This window comes from Natrix helvetica (genome assembly GCF_964273705.1).
Source record: "Natrix helvetica genome assembly, chromosome: 1".
NCBI classification, from domain to species: Eukaryota; Metazoa; Chordata; class Lepidosauria; order Squamata; family Natricidae; genus Natrix; species Natrix helvetica.
This window is the reverse complement of record NC_138548.1, coordinates 193,181,507-193,201,057: the sequence shown is the minus strand read 5'-3', so window position 1 is coordinate 193,201,057 and position 19,551 is coordinate 193,181,507. Positions and strand designations below refer to the sequence as shown.

At 44.7% G+C, this 19,551-nt stretch overlaps 1 protein-coding gene across 2 annotated transcripts in view; it reads left to right on the top strand.

The window, feature by feature from the left end:
- The window catches only part of LOC309389037 (complement C3-like), a 213,395-nt gene that overhangs the window by 20,510 nt on the left and 173,334 nt on the right, over nucleotides 1–19,551 (top strand). For both annotated transcript variants that reach the window (XM_081946931.1, XM_081946932.1), the window contains exons 2-5: nucleotides 593–785; nucleotides 14,604–14,766; nucleotides 18,328–18,398; nucleotides 19,018–19,097. In XM_081946931.1, the coding sequence (XP_081803057.1) occupies nucleotides 593–785; nucleotides 14,604–14,766; nucleotides 18,328–18,398; nucleotides 19,018–19,097 (507 nt within the window). The remainder of the gene's footprint in view (nucleotides 1–592; nucleotides 786–14,603; nucleotides 14,767–18,327; nucleotides 18,399–19,017; nucleotides 19,098–19,551) is intronic.

The window sequence follows — 19,551 nt, the reverse complement described above, 5'->3', positions numbered from 1 at the left end:
GAAAACTACAAACCAGCTCTCAAAAGAGTGGAAATTTTCACCTCATTTTAGGCAAGAGTTGGAGGTTAAAGATGGGAATCATTATCTCCAAAAAACAGGTTGATCTCACTTTGTCAAAATCTAGCCATTTTGCAGCCAAATTTCAGCCATGTAGTTTGAGGTGACTGGATCTGCAGATAGAGTTACTGGAAAATTGCATGCAGGCTGGGGACTGCCTGAACTTGGATGAAGACACAATTCTATTTTTCAAATCTTAGATCAAGCTCTGTTCTTTCATAGAAAAGATGGCCCTTTACTCTGCAAAGGGGCACTGTGTTGTTCATTATAATGTATTGATTCCATTACAATGCCACACAGGTTAGTCAGTCTCATTTTATAACTAAAAAACCCCCAGCATCCCAAATATCTTTTGGGTGATATAAAGATACAATAGATTTATTCATTTTTCAACTTTATTTGAAAGCTTTCTGTGTCACATCTTTAACAATTTATTTCTTCACTTTTCTAAAAGAAAAGATTAGGAAGAAACTTCATCAAATTACACACTTTTCCTAAGCAGACTAAAAGGAGATATTCTTTTCTTCTTCTGCAGCTACACCCTCATTACCCCTGGTGTTCTGCGAACAGATACAGATGAGCAAATTTTGGTGGAGGCACATGGAGAAAATGCTCCGAAACCGCTTGACATCTTGGTTCAGGATTTTCCACGGAAGCAGAAAACCTTGTTCCAAACCAGAATAGAAATGAATCCAGCGGGAGGCATGCTTGTCACTCCAACTATAAAGGTGGGTGCATAGTGATGATTGCAGTAGAGTCTATTGTATCAAATGCACCTTAATCAAACATAACTAGATTGTCAAATATTGAGAGAAATTGAGCATATAATTCTAAGGAGGAAGGCAAAATGGAATTTTGGGATACATGTGTATTTATTTTACAGTTTTTACTGCCACAATTGCTGAAAGATTATCTGCAGCATTTCATAGCAAACAACTAAAATATTTAGATCAAAATCAGTATCAAAAACAAAAATCAATCACAGGTCTGACTCTGCTAACTATTTGAGCCCAAAGAATGGTGCTGGTGTCTGGTGAGACAGATAAATTGAGAAAAGTTCTCGCGAATTGGACCATAATCATACTAGTGCAATTGCTACATTTCTATATGCAGTGATTTCCACAAGTACGCATATTAAATGTCCTAACCTTGAAGTGATGAAATTATACATTTTTCTCATTCTTTTCTTGTTTGTTCCATTTTTATTTTATCTTGTTTTACTACATCTTGCTCAATTTTTCCTTTTTTCCCATTTTTGTATTAATTTTTAGGTTTATTTGATTGATACACTGCTTTTCATATACATTATTTGGTCATTGCTGCTATGTTTTTATCTTGCTGGTTAATGACTATATTTAAATAAATCTCATTTGATTTGACTAACGCTAGTTACATAAGATTACTGTATATTTTCATTTTTTTTCCTGAATGAGTATGCTTTTACCTTGTTCCTATTTTGATTGCTTTTTGTTAAAGATGTAATAATATTTAATGAAATAAGTTATGTTCAAATCTTAGACAAACTCTCACTTAATAAGCCTGGCAAGTTTCAGAGAAGCCTTTGCCAACTGGGTGCCATCTGCAGGCATTAAACTGTGCCAGCCTGTCTTAATGGGAGTTGCAGTGCCAGAAGACAGAGGTTGCCAGTAATTCTCAGACACGCTTATCGAAGAAATGTTCTTCACTGCAGTGCAAATTGGGGACTTGGGGATACTCTAAAAATCATAGATTCTAACCTTTGTATGAGCTCGTGTGCCCACCGATATGGCTCCATGTGCCACCTGTGGTACGCGTGCCATAGGTTTGCCATCAAGGCCCTAGGGTGTTCTAAGCCTATGGTACGCATGAGATCACTCAATTTTTTTCCTGTTTGCAATAGCTCTTATGCATAAAAAATAACAAACTAAATAAACAGTGGTCTATGCATGTCAAAGTCTCTCGTTTTATGGTGGATTTTGTTGGCTAAATGATTTTGGCTGGTTATTGTGAGCTGTTTTCATGTAAACTTTATATGTTATACAATTATTATAATAAGGAGATATATTATTGGAAATATATACATAAAAGGTATATACACATCAAAGTCACCACAGATAAAATCAGCAAAATTCTCCACAAACACAATATCAAGACAGCCTTTGGCACTGACCAAAAAATAGCCAACATCTTAAGAAACCCCAAAGACAAAATCCAGCTAGAAAACCAAGGAGTCTACAAAATACCATGCAAAATCTGCCCAGCCACATACATTGGACAAACGAATAGGTGAATAAATGCACGCATCGCTAGAAAAGAAGAAAAAACTTCCTCCTTCTTCCAGCACCTTAAAGCAACAGGACATGAAATCGATTTGAAGGAACCAAATTAATCTCCAAAACTGAACACTTCAACAAGAGAGTAATTATGGAAGCTATCGAAATAGAAAAACACCCCCACAACATGAATAAATGTGACAATACCTCCCGCCTGACAGACATTTGGAAACCAGCCCTAGTCAACAAACGAGTCCCAGCCATGAAAACTGACACCGGACCCAGAACAACACAGGACGCAACCACTAATCACCCTCACCAGATTCAAACCCAAACCCATCCCATAGACCAATTGCAACCACCATCCAGAAGCCAAACCACGGCGGCATCACCAACTGCTGCACCCCCCTCCGACCCCCACCCAAAGCAAACTGACACATGCCATGAACACATGGCCAGACCGCAAACTCGGAGCCAAACGGAAGCCTGGGATGTTACACCACAGCCACACCACAGCTCAGGACATTACATCACAGAACTCAGGAGGTTACAACGCAAAGGCTCAGGATGTTACAACACAGCCAACTCCCCAGGAGGTTGCAGCACAGGACTCAGGATATCACTGCAATAGAGCTCAGAATGTCATCACACAGCCCATTACTCAGGTCGTTACAACACAAAAGAACAATAGGCACACAGCCAGTACCTCAGCCACATAGGATGTTACGAAACAGCTGACTAATCTGCAAACAACAACTCCATCAACTAATCAAGATGTTGCAACACAGCCAACCAATTACAGCAACAAAGCCAGCATTCCCCACTCCCCACCAATATTTATAGAAAGACGGCAGCTCTGATCATGCTTTGCTCGCACAAGCACGAAGCTGAAGGCACCAGCCTGAAGATGGCGAGTGGGACCTCGTTGAATGTTGCCAAGATACTCTCAATCTTACATGGGAAAAGACCCGAATACGCCAAGACCTGCATATCTGTACCCGTGAAAATCTACAAAAACAAATATCTTACCTCTACGGGGAGGAATCCTTCCTGCTGACCAGGACCTACGAGAAACTCGAAGTCCGAAGGGCCACCATCTTATGTGGCCTCACGTTCCTATGCAACTGCCGAGACAAAACGTGATCCCCATATGCTTCCAACTAAAATTCCATTCTAAAACCTCAGCCGCTGAAAGGATCCTGAAAAGAACTGAATTAGCCCTAATCAGAAACGAACTCCACAGGAAAAGATTCCTACTAGACCAAACCAACAGGAACCTACTCATGCTTCAGCTCAAACTCAGTAACAAAATCCACCCAGCACTCTGGGACAAATCCAAACAACTAGCCCTAGGAGAGCCAAAACAGAAACCTCCCACAAGACAGACAAACACATCAACAAATTCCACAGACTAGAAAAACACCAGGAGCCTAACCCCCCTCCACAGCAACTCATGAAACAAACAGTACATAACATATCAGACATGACCCTCACCATAGCAGAAACCAATGTCCTTTCCAAAGGATTCAACTTTGCAGTCGCCCCCAAATGCATCCCCTCTGAAAACATCATATGCGGAGTTGAAGCTACCCTAACCAAAATCAACCCAGATGAAGCCAGTAAAACCATACTTGAAGTCACCAATGCCCTCTGCTCCAGTAAACCACCCAGAAGCAACTTACATAAAGAAGAACAAAAAACACTCACCAACTTGAGGAAAGACAACAACATAATCATTCTCCCAGCAGACAAAGGTAACGCCACTGTGGTGATGAACACATCTGACTACCAACCCAAACTATCCAACCTACTCCAAGACCCTGATTACAAACCTCTAAACACAGACCCCACCACCTACCTGGAAAAAAACACCAAATCCAAAATAAAAGCCTCTCCCATCAGTGAAGAGATCCAGCAAAGAATCATCCCCAGAGAAAAATCATCCAGACGCCCCAAGCTCTATGGCCTCCCCAAGATACACAAGAAGGAACAGCACTCAGGCCCATACTCAGCTCCATAGGCTCACCTCTACAGAATCTTGCCAAATTTCTTGCTAAACAACTTCAGCCCTACAAAGAATCCATCACCTCACCCGTAGAAAACTCACTCCACTTCATAGAAACAATAAGAAACAAAATCTACAACCCAGCGACCTACTCATGAGCTTTGATGTCATATCCCTCTTCACCCAAGTGCCTATTAAAAAAGCCTTGACAGCTATCCAAAACAAATACAACTCCCCTAAGCACATCCTAGATCTGACCAACCACTGCCTAATCAACACATACTTCATCCACAATGGACAAAGATACAAACAGATAGAAGGAGTACCTATGGGATCACCCCTCTCACCCATCATCGCAAACCTATACATGGAACATTTTGAAACCAACGCCTTAGATAAATCTGAACACAAACCCAAACTCTGGCTTAGATATGTAGATGACACTTTCATAATTTGGCCACACGGGAAGGAAAAACTGGACAACTTTCTCACACATCTGAACAGCCTACACCCCAAAATACAATTTACTATGGAAATAGAAGCTAACAACCAACTTCCCTTTCTGGACGTCCTAATCTACAAAAAACCCAATGGCTCCCTAGGACACACCATCTACCGGAAAAAAAACACACACCAACCACTACTTAAATGCACAATCCCATCACCATCCTGCACAGATCAACTCCGTAGCCAAGACCCTCATCTCCAGAACCAAATGCCTAGCTGACAAAGACTGAATTACACACTCTCACAAACGTATTGATTTCCAATGGATTTGAAAGAAATACAATTACCAACCTAATCCAAAAGGAGACACCCCCCAAGAACTGAGACACAGAACAAGACAACGGCATTGCCCTCCTCCCTTACTTCAAAGGCACCACAGATAAAATCAGCAACATTCTCCACAAACACAATATCAAGACAGCCTTCGGCACTGACCAAAAAATACCCAACATCTTAAGAAACCCCAAAGACAAGATCCAACTAGAAAACCAAGGAGTTGATGAAATATCATGCAAAATCTGCCCAGCCACATACATTGGACAAACTAATAGGAGAATAAATGCACGCATCGCAGAACACAAGAATGCAGTTAGAAAAGAAGAAAAAACTTCCTCCCTCTTCCAGCACCTTGAAGCAACAGGACATGAAATTGATTTTGAAAGAACCAAATTGATCTCCAAAACTGAACATTTCAACAAGAGAATAATTATGGAAGCTATTGAAATAGAAAAACACCCCCACAACATGAATAAACGTGATGACATCTCCCGACTACCAAACATCTGGAAACTAGCCCAATATCAGCGTTCCAAATATCATGCAGAATTAAATCAGAGTCCAAGGCAGAGCTATCCTTAAAGTTCCAATTTAATAAGATAGATATGTTGGCACATCTGTGGAAACCCCAAATCTAAAAGCTTCCCGGGATTCCACCCAGTTGAAAGTTCATGATTGTATCCCCACACCCATAAATCCATCACATGGTCCAATCTTCTTCGGCCACACTGGCATCTCCACCCATCTAGTTCTGGTCAGAAGCAGAGGTGCGGAAACAAAAGATGGCCTTGGGCTTCTAGAAAGGAATGACAACAACACATTCCACAATTCTACTCCTTTATATTCTCCCTCCCAATTACTACACTAACGAAACAGCATAATGAAATAATAGAGAGTGTGGCAGGCCAAAGATCCTAAAAAGGAATATAACTGCAGGCCTGACAGGCGGCCTCTCCTCAGAAGAAAAACATTTCCTGAAAAGAGAATAACATAAAAGTTAACATAACACAACTAACCACCTCTCCCCCCCCCAGGGGGACCCGTTGGCTTATCGGGAAACTTCTCTTGTTGGAGCCCCCTGGAGTGGCGGCGGCCACAGGGGGGCTGCCAGCTTTGCCCTAGGCACCGGGAGGCTTTTGGGGGCTGCGCTTGCCATGCGCGCCTTCGTCCTGAGGAGATCGGAAGAAAACGCTCCATGTGAAGGCAACAGCAGAAATGCGGTGAGGGGGGAATTCCTCCGGGGTCTTTTTCTTACTTCTTTGAACAATTAAGTAAACAAGGATTAGCAGCTTTCTTAAGACTCTTTGATCTCGGCAAAGTGTTAAGATTGGAGAGGGGGGTCTTTCTTCCCCCCCCCTCTCAGAAAAGCAGCTTTAAATGATCTCTCTCTCGGAGGAGAGAGAGAGAACTGGGAAAAAACTCTTTGATATTCACTTCTTTCAAGCAATGGGGTAATGACTCTCTTGAACAATTGTAAAAGAAAGAAAGTGAACTGACCTAATAAACTATGAATGGAAACTTTTTGAATGATTGTTCTCCGATCTCCTGAGAGGGCTGAGCCAAAATGGCACTTCTTCCCCCGTTTTTGCTGCCGTTACAAATGAACTGTTGTCTTTGAAAAATCTTCTGGGTTGGAACTATAAAACCCTGGTGAACCCTAGAGGAATCTCTTTATACAATCTTCCTTGGATTGGGGAAATTGACTACAACTAGAGGGGAGCTGTATTGAAGACTGATATCCCACACTAGACCTTGTTTGCCTGTAGACCTCGCCTGACAGCGCACTCCTGAAGATGCCATCTTTTCTGTCTAGACTTATAAACTTTCTCTGAACTTCACAATGCCTGTGAAAAAGCCCCCCATTCCTAAACCAGCATCGGCTCCATCTTCTTCTGTTTCAAGTCCTGTTCCACAACAAACACAACTATCTTCCTTTTTACAACCAAAAGCCTCCGAGGGGGAACAGCAGTCTCAAGAAATGTTTCAACAAATGTTCCAGACAATCTTAAAGGGGCAGGACGAAATAAAAAACAGCTGGCGGACTTAAGGGAAGAACTCAGAGAGAATAAACAACAGACTTTACAAAATAGCCAGAAAATAGATGCTCTGGAGGAGGGGGCTGTGGGGGTGGGAGAAGAGATGAAGGCTTTACAAAAAAAATATTGGGATTGAGAATTATTTGGAAAAAATGGAATTCGAAAGGATGTCTCTTTTTCTTAGATTTCAAAACATACCTGAAATGGAGGGTAAAGACTAAAGGGAGAATATGACAACAATGCTAGCAGATTATATTAAAAGAGATAAGCAACAGCTAGGGTGGGATATTGATCTGATATATAGAATCAACTTAGCATATGCTAGAACACACAATGTTCCAAGGGAAGTTCATGTTAAATTTTTTAGAAAGACCACAAGAGATGAGATTCTAGGAGTTCAAAGGGGGGAACCTTTAAGATACAAGGACAAAGAAATAACCATTCTGAAACAGATACCAAAAAGTATAAGAGATAAGAGGAATAAATTCTTCTTTCTAACTAAAAAATTATATGAAAAACATATCTGGTTTAGGTGGTTAATTCCAGAAGGCTTGTTGATTTTCTGGGAGGGGGGTAGAGTGAGAATTAATACAGTAGTGGAGGCAGAAGCCTTCATGGAAAAACACAAGAACCTCCTAGATGAAACAAGAGACACTGCACAAGATATGAAGGGGGGGAGGAGCCATGGCTCAGCCAACAGACAGGGGAGAAGAGACAGCAATGAGACTTAGGTCACAGAAATGATTTAAAAACACAGTGCAATTGTTAATATAATGAAATGGTTAGAAGTGATATAAAGTAGGATTGAAGATGTTAAAGAATTTGAAGTAAACCTAAACTGCTAATATGTAAGTAATAATGATATTTTGATATATATAAAATGAGAGAGAGATGTAAGACTCTGAGGAAGTACCACCTTCTGTATGATGTCAAAAATTTTCTCCACATTTATGTACCCTTTTCCCAAAAATATTTGAAAAAAGCAATAAAACTTTTTTTAAAAAACCTTCCCCTTCCATCCCCGTCTCAGGTACTTGGAGGTTGACTTGGAAGGCGAAGGGGCGGATGGGTGCACTCACCATTGGGTCATCTTCGGCATTTTCCTTCTCTGAGACCTCCCCATTGGTGGGACTTTTCGTCACCTTAGGTTGGGGATCCTCTTCCAGAGGTTGTTGGCCCAGATGACTCTTTTCTGCTGGCATCTGGGGCCTTCTCTTTACCGCCGTGGTGGTTGGTGTGCACGTTTGTGGCATTGGAGCTGGAGCCAAGCACTCTGATGCTCTGTGGCCAAGTTGATAGCAACGGTGGCATTTTATTGGCCCCCACAAGGAAAGGAACCTAGTTACATCTCTAAACTTCAGAACCGCCTCATCACATTGGACTGCTATCCATCTTGCAGCTCCCCCCTTGGTAAACCCTTCTTCCATTGTGGAGATTGCTTCTCTGTAGGAAGGTGGGGTAAGAACCTGTTGGGGCATTTCTGGGAAGACTGGAACAGGTGGGGAGGTCAATCCCTGGGTTGGCCACCGCCCAGTTATCTGCCATAGTGCCATCTGCTGATGGAGGGCAGGTGCCCACTGGCATCCCTTCCATCCATGACCTGGGGTTAAGACTCGGGGGTTCCTGATTCACAGGTTGCAGTTCAACCAACAATGGCTTGCAGGGGGGAGGTTGTGTGCCAAGTCCCCCTCTGCTGGCTTGGAGGAGTTATGGGCCAAGGCCCCCTCTGCTGGCTTGGAGGATTTTCCCATGCTGATGGCCAAGCAGGTGCCCACTGTCATCTTTTCCATCCGTACTCTGGGAAAAAAGCCCAAATTGGTGGTGCTTCATTCACAAGCTGCAGCCCAATTTGTGGTAGCTGGCAAGTGAAAGATGCTGGCCAAATCCCTTCTTGCTGGCTGGGTTGAATTTCCCATTTTGATAGGGAATCTGTCTTCAACTCAGTTGCAGGGTAATGGGTCATTTCATTTATTGCTATTTGAAAGGAGTAATTATCTCCACTCCAGTCCTCCAGTCCATTGCAGCTTTTACTAGTGAAGGGGGGGGGGGGAGAGCATCACTCATGTTTAGCTGCTCAAGTTGATCTGGGACTTTCATTTTCCAGCCGTGAATTAGTTTTCTGGGTGAGGCGTGGCCTCAGGGGGTTTTTAGCAAAAAATTTAATTTGTTTTTTAGAGGGTTCTAGGGCGGGGGGAGGGGTTAGCCGGGCTGAGGGAGGGACCAGTGCCAAGCCGGCGGGTGGAGTTAAGGAAAGGAGCGGAGCCACTAGGGGGGGGAGTAGCGATACTCCAAAAGAGGGTCTTTCCATTCCAACGGTCGTGAGGAGGGGCAGGTGCGAGGGTAGACAGAGATCGCATCACCGGTTGGGAGACCGCAGTCGTTGGGTACGGCCGGTCATATGTCCCAACCCCCGCAATCTAGGTGGTCAGGACCTACAGAGCCAGGGCCTGAGGCTGATGCTATGCAATGCCAGGTCCGTTGTCAACAAAGCCCCCCTCATTAACGACCTGGTGTCGGAGGGGGAGCCGGACCTGGCAGGAATTACGGAGACCTGGCTGGGCCACGAGGGAGGCCTCCCCCTCGTGGAAATGTGCCCGCCAGGCTACCACGCATTTCATCAGTCACGGGCACTAGGCAGGGGTGGTGGAGTAGCGGTCATTGTGAGGGAAGGTCTTGAGCCGAGACAGACCACTGTGCCACAGATAACCGGTTGTGAGTCCCTGTGTGTGAAGTGGGGCCCAGGGAAGCAGTTGGGCTTGCTAATTGTATACCTGGCTCCTCACTATGCATCAGCAGCCCTGCCCGAGCTCCTTGGGGTGATCGCCGAGATGGCAGTTGAAACGCCTAGACTATTGGTCATGGGTGACTTCAACCTGCCATCGGTCGGGGAGGCATCCGAAGTAGCTCGGGAGTTCATGGCTTCCATGACAGCCATGGACCTGACCCAAATAATTCAGGCCCCCACACATGAGGGAGGACACACACTGGATCTTATTTTTGTCTCTGGCCAATGGAGGAGTGATCTGGGAATAGGGGATTTAGCTATCACCCCCCCCCCCCTGTCATGGTCTGATCACTCACTGCTCGGGCTCGACTTTCCAGCCGCTACTCCCCACCGCTGGGAGGCGGAACCAGAGTGCCCAAGATGGTTCCACCCCAGGCGCCTGATGGAACCTGATAGGTTCCAGACGGAGCTCGGGCCATTTCCTGTAGCCCTGACCCACACCCATTCGGAGGACTAGTGGCTGCATGGAATAGTGCGGCCGCTGGGGCCTTGGACCGGGTGGCGCCTTTGCGGCCTCTCTTGTGGCAGCGAACCACCCTGGCTCCTTGGTTTACTTAGGAGCTGAGGGTGATGAAGCGCCACAAGAGACACCTAGAGAGCAGATGGAGATCATCACGCTCTGAATCTGACCGAACTCAGGTAAGAGCCCATTTACGGACTTACCTTGTGGCTTTAAGAGTGGCCAAGCGTCAGTATTGTGCCACTCTTATTGCGTCCGCAGATAACCGCCCTGCCGCCCTGTTTGGGGTGACCCGCTCCCTCCTCAAACAGAGGCCGCGGGAAGCTCCTATGCAGGGCAGAGCAGAGGAATTTGGGGAGTATCTGCAGGACAAAATCGCTCAGATTCGAAGCGAGTTGGTCCCTACTAGTGGTCTGGAAGGGTCGTCAGAGGCGGGTCGTGAGGTCCCATTCTGGGAGGAGTTTGACTCTGTTACCTCCGAAGATATGGACAGGTTGCGTAGGCGACTGCGAGCCACCACATGTTTATTGGACCCGTGTCCCTCCTGGCTTGTACTGGCATCCTGGGAGGTTACACGAGGCTGGCTCCAGGAGTTAGTCAACACTTCCTTGAGTGAAGGGTTTCTGCCGGCTGCCCTGAAAGTGGCGGTGGTGAGGCCCCTCCTCAAGAAGCCTTCCCTGGACCCAGCTCTGTTAGCCAACTACCGTCCCGTCTCCAACCTTTGCTTTCTGGCGAAGGTTTTAGAGAGTGTGGTGGCACAACAGTTTCCGCGCCACTTGGAGGAAAATGATTATCTGGACCCGCGCCAGTCCAGTTTCCGGCCCGGCCACAGCACAGAGACGGCATTGGTCGCATTGGTGGATGATCTCTGGAGGGCCAGAGATGGGGGTTGCTCCTCCATCCTGGTCCTATTAGATCTCTCGGAGGCTTTCGATACCATCGACCATGGTATACTATTGCATCGACTGGAGGGGTTGGGGGTGAGGGGCACCGTTTTGCGGTGGTTCTCCTCCTACCTCTCTGGCCGAGTGCAATTTGTGTTGGCAGGGGGTCAGAGGTCGACCTCGAGGCCGCTCTCTTGTGGGGTGCCACAAGGGTCGGTCCTCTCGCCACTCCTGTTCAATACATATATGAAGCTGCTGGCCGAGATCATTCGTGGGTTTGGGGTAGACTACTATCTGTACACGGATGATACCCAGCTGTACATTTCTACCCCAAACCACCCCAACGATGCTATCGAAGTGATGTCCCGGTGTCTGGAAGCCGTACGGATCTGGATGGGAAGTAACAGACTCAAGCTCAACCAGTCCAAGACTGAGTGGCTGTAGCTACCGGCGCCCCGGTTCAACCAGCTTACTCCATCACTGGCCATTGTGGGCGAACGTCTGGCCCCCATGGATCGGGTACACAATTTGGGCGTCCTTCTGGATACCCGGTTGTCCATGGATGACCATGTGACAGCCGTGGCCAGGGGGGCATTCCACCAGGTTTGCCTGGTGCGCCAATTGCGTCCCCTATTGGACCGGAGCACCCTTCGCACAGTCACTCATGCGCTTGTGACGTCCCGGCTAGACTACTGTAACGCTCTCTACATGGGGCTCCCCTTGAGATGCACCCGAAGGCTGCAGCTGGTTCAGAATGCGGCCGCGCGGGCAGTCTCAGGAGTCTCTAGTTACTCCCACGTAACACCTCTCCTGCGCGGGCTGCACTGGCTACCTGTGGCATTTCGGGTGCGCTTCAAGATGTTGACCATCATTTTTAAGGCGCTCCATGGCACAGGACCTAGTTATTTGCGGGATCGTATCCTGCCCCACACATCCCTCCGGCCGATTCGCTCACACAGAGAGGGACTCCTCCGGGTGCCGTCCACTAGGCTGTGCCAGCGGGAGACGCCTAGGGGAAGGGCCTTCTCTGTGATGGGCCCGAACCTCTGGAATGACCTCCCCCCGACATTAGAATAACTACGGATCTCCGCTCCTTCCGCCAGAAACTTAAAACCCACCTATTCCAGCTAGCCGGCTTGGCCTAATTCCACCTATCCCACCTCAGTTCTATCTCTAAATTTTTAAGATTGGTTTTAGGGTCTGTTTTTTAATTTTTATAAATTGTACAGGGGTTGTTTAATTTATTTTTACCTGTTTGTATGATTGTCTGTATGTTTTAAATTTATTCCTGTACACCGCCCCGAGTCCCTCCGGGGAGAGGGGGCGGTCTAGAAATTTAATAAATTATTATTATTAAATTATTTCCCAGTCCACTCCGGCTGCATCTCCCCAGATGCTATTTATCTGAAAATTTCCTCTCCCACAAATTCCTTTGCTGCTTGGGAGAGATGTAGAGAAGCATCTCATCTCAGCTTCTTATCTCAAAAGGCTTTCTCATAATTGTTCGCTGATATTTTATGCTGACCTGGTCAGCATTGGGAAATCAGCACCCCTCACCAGCCCCCGTGCCGGGAGCTGGTGATTTATTTTAAAGGGAGATTTGGGATAATGTCAGTGTTCCAAATATCATGCAAAATTAAATCAGAGTCCAAGGCAGAGCTATCCTTAAAGTTCCAATTTAATAAGACAAACATGTTGGCACATCTGTGGAAACCCCAAATCTAAAAGCTTCCTGGGATTCCACCCAGTTGAAAGTTCATGATCGTATCCCCACACCCATAAATCCATCACATGGTCCAATCTTCTTCGGCCATGCTGGCATCTCCACCCACCTAGTTCCGATCAGATGCAGAGGTGCAGAGACAAAAGATAGCCTTGGGCTTCTAGAATGGAATGACAACAACACATTCCACAATTCTACTCCTTTACATTCCCCCTCCCAATTACTACACTAACGAAACAGCATAATGAAATAATAGAGAGTGTAGCAGGCCAAAGATCCTAAAAAGGAATATAACTGCAGGCCTGACACCCTAGTTAACAAACGAGTCCTAGCCACGAAAACTGACGCCAGACCCAGAACAACACAGAATGCAACCACCAATCACCCTCACCAGACTCAAACCCAAACCCATCCCATAGACCAAATGCAACCACCATCCAGAAGCCAAACCACGGTGGCATCACCAACTGCTGCACCCCCCTCCGACCCCCACACAAAGCAAACTGACACATGCCATGAACACATGGCCAGACCGCAAACTCGGAGCCAAACCAAAGCCCGGGATGTTACACCACAGCCATCTGCTCAGGACATTACATCACAGAACTCAGGAGGTTACAACGCAAAGGCTCAGGATGTTACAACACAGCCAAATCCCCAGGAGGTTACAGCACAGGACTCAGGATATCACTACAATAGAGCTCAGAATGTCATCACACAGCCCATTACCCAGGTCGTTACAATACAAAAGAACAATAGGCATACAGCCACACAGGATGTTACGAAACAGCCGACTAATCTGCAAACATCAATTTCATCAACTAATCAAGATTTTACAACACAGCCAACCAATCCACTTACAGCAACAAAGCCAGCACTCCCCACCAATATTTATGGAAAGACAGCAGCTCCAATCACGCTTTGCTTGCACAAGCATGAAGCCGAAGGCACCAGCCTGAAGAGCCGAATACGCCAAGACCTGCATACACACACACACACAAATTAAAGAGCATTCTACTTATGAACAGGTTATGTTTTGAGAGTTCACAATTCCAAACAAATGCTATGTACTGTAAATTAACCTTCTCCTGACTTCCAGACCTTCTAGGTTGGAGTGAAGGACAGATTAATTCATCTGGGTAAATGTGTGTGTGTGTGTGCGTGTGCACATGTGTGTGTTTGGATAATCAAATAATTGCCCAATGAAAAACATTCAAGGTGTTTGGGTTTATGATCCTTCAGGAAGTGAGACAGTCAAACTAAGAAAGTATATGTGGGGTAAGCATTCCCTTCCTTTCCCTCCCACTTGTTTTGAGCTTGGAATTGGGTGATGAGTTTTCTTGATGTGTAAATTTAACTGGATGCTACATGGTCTTTCCATTGCCTTCTGCCAGGAAAAATCAGAAATTTCCTTAGTGGAAGCAAGAAGCAAGTTTTTCAGATTGAATGCACCAATGTTTGGCATTCTGTGATCCTCTTTGTTTCTGTTTTTGACTCCGTCGTCAAAATTTCTGGATCAATGTTTTGTGTTGTTGTCTAGGGCTACGGAATGAGCCCTCAGGTGGCCCTTAGTGATGATTATGTTTGAAGCCTCTGCTCTGTTCATCTTCTCATCCAGATTCCTGCAAAGGAACTGAATAAGGACTCCAAGCAAAATCAGTATGTGGTTGTGCAAGTAACTGGTCCTCAAGTGAACCTGGAAAAGGTGGTTCTCCTTTCTTACCAGAGTGGCTATGTGTTCATCCAGACAGATAAAGGCATCTATACACCAGGCTCTCCAGGTAAATTCTTTTTCTGCCTCTCTTTCTTCACTCCCCTGGGGTTATGTGATGAATAATGCTATAAACAAAACCATACGTGGGATTCGTCATTTATTTGAGATATTTCTAGAGAGTGGGGGAAGGGAAGAATCTATGCCTTGTGAGTATTGGCATTAATGATATTGAGAAATCAAGCTTAGAAAGTTAAGAAAAGATTTAAGAAACACATTGATAGATGGTCCAGTGGAATGTAATCACAAATTAGTGCAGGGGTATCAAACTTGATTTCATTGTGGGCTGCATCAAGATTGTGTTTGACCTCAGGGTGCTGGGTGGGCGTGGCCAGGGTGGGTGTAGCCAGTTCAATGTCACTCATGTTAGAGACACCTGTGGTGACCCGAGTACTGTGCCAGAGAAAACGGGCTCCCAAGCTGAGTTTTTGGCTGCGAGGGCCTCCTGCAACTCTCTGCCAGCGAAAACAGAGCTCGTTTGGCCAGTCCTTTGCTGTTTCCAGGACGACACTGTGGGCCAGATCTAAGCACCCCATGAGCTGGATTTGTCCCCCAGGCATTGAGTTTGATACCCCTGGTTTAGTGCATCCAGAGTTTGTGAGGCCTAATTGAGGTTAGCCAGTGTGCTATCCAGGCTATTCAGTATTTTTTCAAATTACACACAATGAGCCCTGGAACTGCTTCTAATAAGACCACCAGTACAACATACTCAGCCTTACTTGGCAACTGGGCAGCATCATTTGTGAGTCACAGTCAGGGTTTGGGGTTTGGAGATCTTTTTTCTGCTACCTCTTCAGTGAAGGAATTGCCTGAAGGAGCACGCCCCCTCCCCCATGGAATTGGCAGGGAGATATGACTGCTTGGGCCTTAGTGCCACAGGGCAAAAACCAGTCTAGGAGAAGCTTTGTGTGGAGATAGGTGAAGGGAATGGCTTCATTTTGATTCTGAGTGGGGTTCGTGTCTGTGTCTGTGTCTACAAGATACGCAATACAAATATTCTGGACAAATTTCCCTCCTACCAGACAGAAATCCAAGGTGTTCAGGACTTGCTACGCCTACCACTCCCAAATGCCATCCATCCATGAACCCATTTGACTGATTACAACATAAATGAGACAAGAAAGAAAACCTTACAATGAATTTCCATGCTCCCCCCATGGTCCTTCCAGCTGTCTTCTGGAGATTGAAAATAGTCTTTAGTCCATCTCAAGGTCCTTTCTTTCAAGTCTTCTGGGTAGCGTTAGGCTGGGTGGTGGTAAGGCTGGTCAGTCAGGCTTGGGAAGGTCTGCTCCATTATGGCTGCTGTAATGACTTTCTAATGGATGGATGGATTCAAGCCCAATTCCCTGGCTCATATGGATGGAAGGTCTCCTCTGGAGGCAGCATCTGGATCAGTGTGCTCTGCTTCCACGGATTGCAGAGTTATCTGTGCAGGGCTGAAAGACATGAGAACAGGGCCCCCTCCCCTTTTGTGGGTGATCCTCCCAGGAAAGGCATTCTTGGTAGATAACAGATGGGGAAGTGGAGTGGGGATGGATAGATAGCTTGCAGGCAGAGTTAGAAAAAAGAATTAAGGTTAACATTGCAGATGTTAAATAGACAGATTAAAAACCCCTTAAACACATATAGTAAATGCCAGAATGAACTTAAAACATTTCCTCATAACCTTGGGCTGTTCTTAAAGGTACAGAGAGGGAGGGAGAGAAAAAAATGAACAGTTTCCTTCACCATGTTCTGCTGGCCAGGCAAACTAGGTGAAGGCATTTTCTTTCTTTTTTTGCTCAATTTAACGTCACTGAGCAAAGCCCATTCCTTGCATATAACTTTTGCTTGATCACTTTTTGTACCGGAAAGGACATCCCTCGAACTACAGTTTCCCATGTTCCCCTTCACATGTGGGGTTCACTTTGACCTAGCTGGGCTTTTACCTGCTGCAGCCACTGCTGCTTTTAGCCTACTAGTTCTTGGGCAGCTTTGGTCCAGGGAGGATTTTGACTGGCAAAGTAAGGGCACCTCCTCTTTTGACCTACCAGTTTTTGAACCTACTAAGATCCAATTGGACTCTGCCTTCCCTTTGACAAAGTAAGAGCACCTCCTCAGAATGGGCTCTGTTTAATGACTTCCTAGCTGGTTGAAAAGTTCAACTCTCTCATTCACTTTCCCATTCCATTTTCACACACTCTCTCCCTTTTTCCCTAACAGAAGATCTTGTGCTCTGGCAAAGCCCCCATGCTCTCCTGTCTGTTGGTAGAACAGATCTTCCTGCGGTTAGGAAAGGCACAGAGGGAGCAGAATCCAGCTGTGATTGGGAGAACGGTCCTCTCACTCACACAGATAGGCATACAAACATTTCCCATGCTTTTCTGGGCTTTAAAAGTTAAAATTTAGAGGTGCTCACCTTCTTTCCTTTGAACTCAAAACTCAAAACCTGTTTGCTACCCTAGTTCCAAATGGCCAAAGTCAGGGAAAAATCCACCCACAGTCACAATGAGTTTGTGCCGGCAAGGGAAGCTTACTGAGGCCTGGTCCATTGGTCAAGTTAGCTTTGAGTCCCATCTGGGGTGCCAAATTGTTGGAAGAAAAATCTAATTCAGTTCCAAGATGGGAGAGCTTCTATTGGCTGTTGTAGGGGGTCATAGCTGGCTCTATAGGTTGTCTGAGCTAAGTTTGCTTGAAGTTTGAAGGAAAATGCAATGTCCTTAGGATATTATGCAATGTGGTGAGCTCTGCTGCTAGATGGTAGTCAATTAATTCTGAAAGGTCATGTCTTAATCCCATCACCCTGGAGATGAAGGTCTTTTGTTTTGTAGCTAGGCTGGCCCAATCTTTCTCAATAGGCACAAAATATCTGCTGGGGGGAGGGAGCTGGGGCTCTGAGTTTCTGTCACCCTTAAGATTTTTATTTCTCTTTTAGGGGAAAAAAATTATCCTGCCTTTTAAAATATTTCTCAAAATATTTCATTCTTCTAGAAAGTGGTTAGCTTCCCACAAGACTAACCAGCTGTTTTTGTAGAAACTGTCCCACATCTGCTTTTTAGAATTTACAGTAGGCAGACAGCTGCTATCATGGTTAAGACTTACTTTGCAAACCCTGCTTACCACCAGACAAGAAGAATGGAATGCAGGGGAGGCATAATGAGGGGGAAAAGAATGCAAAGAGCACTGACTTGGAGGCTGAGAACCAAGGTCATCTGCTGAGAAAATCTACTAGGCAGAGAGTCCATTAGCCAAACAAACTGAACTGAACTGACCGTACTGATTGGATGGAATAAAGGATGGAATAAATAAGCTATGCTGTTTGCGCACAAAAATGTTAATATTGGCTTTACTACCTCTGTATCCATATTGGCTCAGTAAATTATACTTTTGGTAATAAAAATGTCCCGAGAGTCTTTATTTGCTGCATGAACCATGTGGGATGATTGACAGATACAAAATATCAGGCAATTTATGACAATACTTTTTTTTAGGATGCAAGCACATGAATCAATTACTTTTTTTATTATGGTCACAGATCAGCACATATCTTCTGAATACTATCACAAATTACAGTTAGTCTCTTTTTTCTTAGTGCGCTATCGTGTCTTTTCTATGGATCACAACATGCACAGAACGGACAAACCTGTGATTATTGAGTTTAAGGTGAGAATTGTGTCAGCAATCCTGTGTAATTAGTATAGTCCTCTGAACAAGAAGTGGTTGTTGTTGATTCTTCTTTCCCATGTAATCATGGCAGGTAGACCCAACTACTTTATGAAGCTTTGGTTGGCCAACCAATTTTATGTATGCATTTTTCCTAAATTGCTTAATTTTAAACTCTGTGCTAAATATTAGGCTGTATCAATGATTTGAAACGTTTCACTATGAAACTGGAAAATAATGCCAAGGATGAATGTATGTAATTGTGTGTGTGCATGTATATGGTGGGGATAGGAGCTAGTTGTTTACTTCGTGTTTTGTAGCAGTTTTCATCTGCACAATTTTTTTATTTTTTTTATTTTGCTAAAAAGGGCTTGGGGTGGCAAATGTTCTATTTTCAAAGCATATCAGTTGATGTTATCTTGGTTAAAATTCAAATAATAGTCTTGCATCTTATAACCCAGTGTCCTACCTGCTGAGTTGCATTTGCTATCTATATTGTGTTATCACATTAAAAAATCTAGTATTACAGCTGGAGTTTGATGTTATAGAATGCAGAGGAAATATTGTGCAACATTTTACATTTTTTCAACACATTCATATTTTATTTCCTTGTGCCCAGACCCCACAAGGCATTGTCGTTAGTTCTAATCCAGTTGACCCAAAGTTGATCCGGCCTTACAATTTACCAGAGCTTGTCAGGTAATTTAATATTAATATTATCATAAGGCTACTTGTTTTGAAACCAAACTGAAACTGTGATACAGAAAGAAAAAAAAACATACAGCTATTAAAGACCAGTTAAAGAATAAGGCTGCATAGTATTTTCCCTTTAGCCTGCTTCCCTGATCTATTACTAAAGTAAGAAAAAAAATCCAGGTTTGATCATTTTAATTTGTCCATTACATTTCTATTTCTTCTTGTTTTTTGAAGAGCCCAGATCTACATGCATGGGGCTGCAATGTTATTTTTACAGCAATTCTGTGAAATTGAGTGGACAAATAATAGATACAATCTTATCACTACCACTTAAACTCAGTGAGCAAGTGGAAATTTGTTGCAGATGTAAGATTCACATATTAACTTCCACATATTTGAATCTGAAGATTTATGAAACAGGCATTTTCTTCGTCCTTTGTAATTATTCATCATTGGA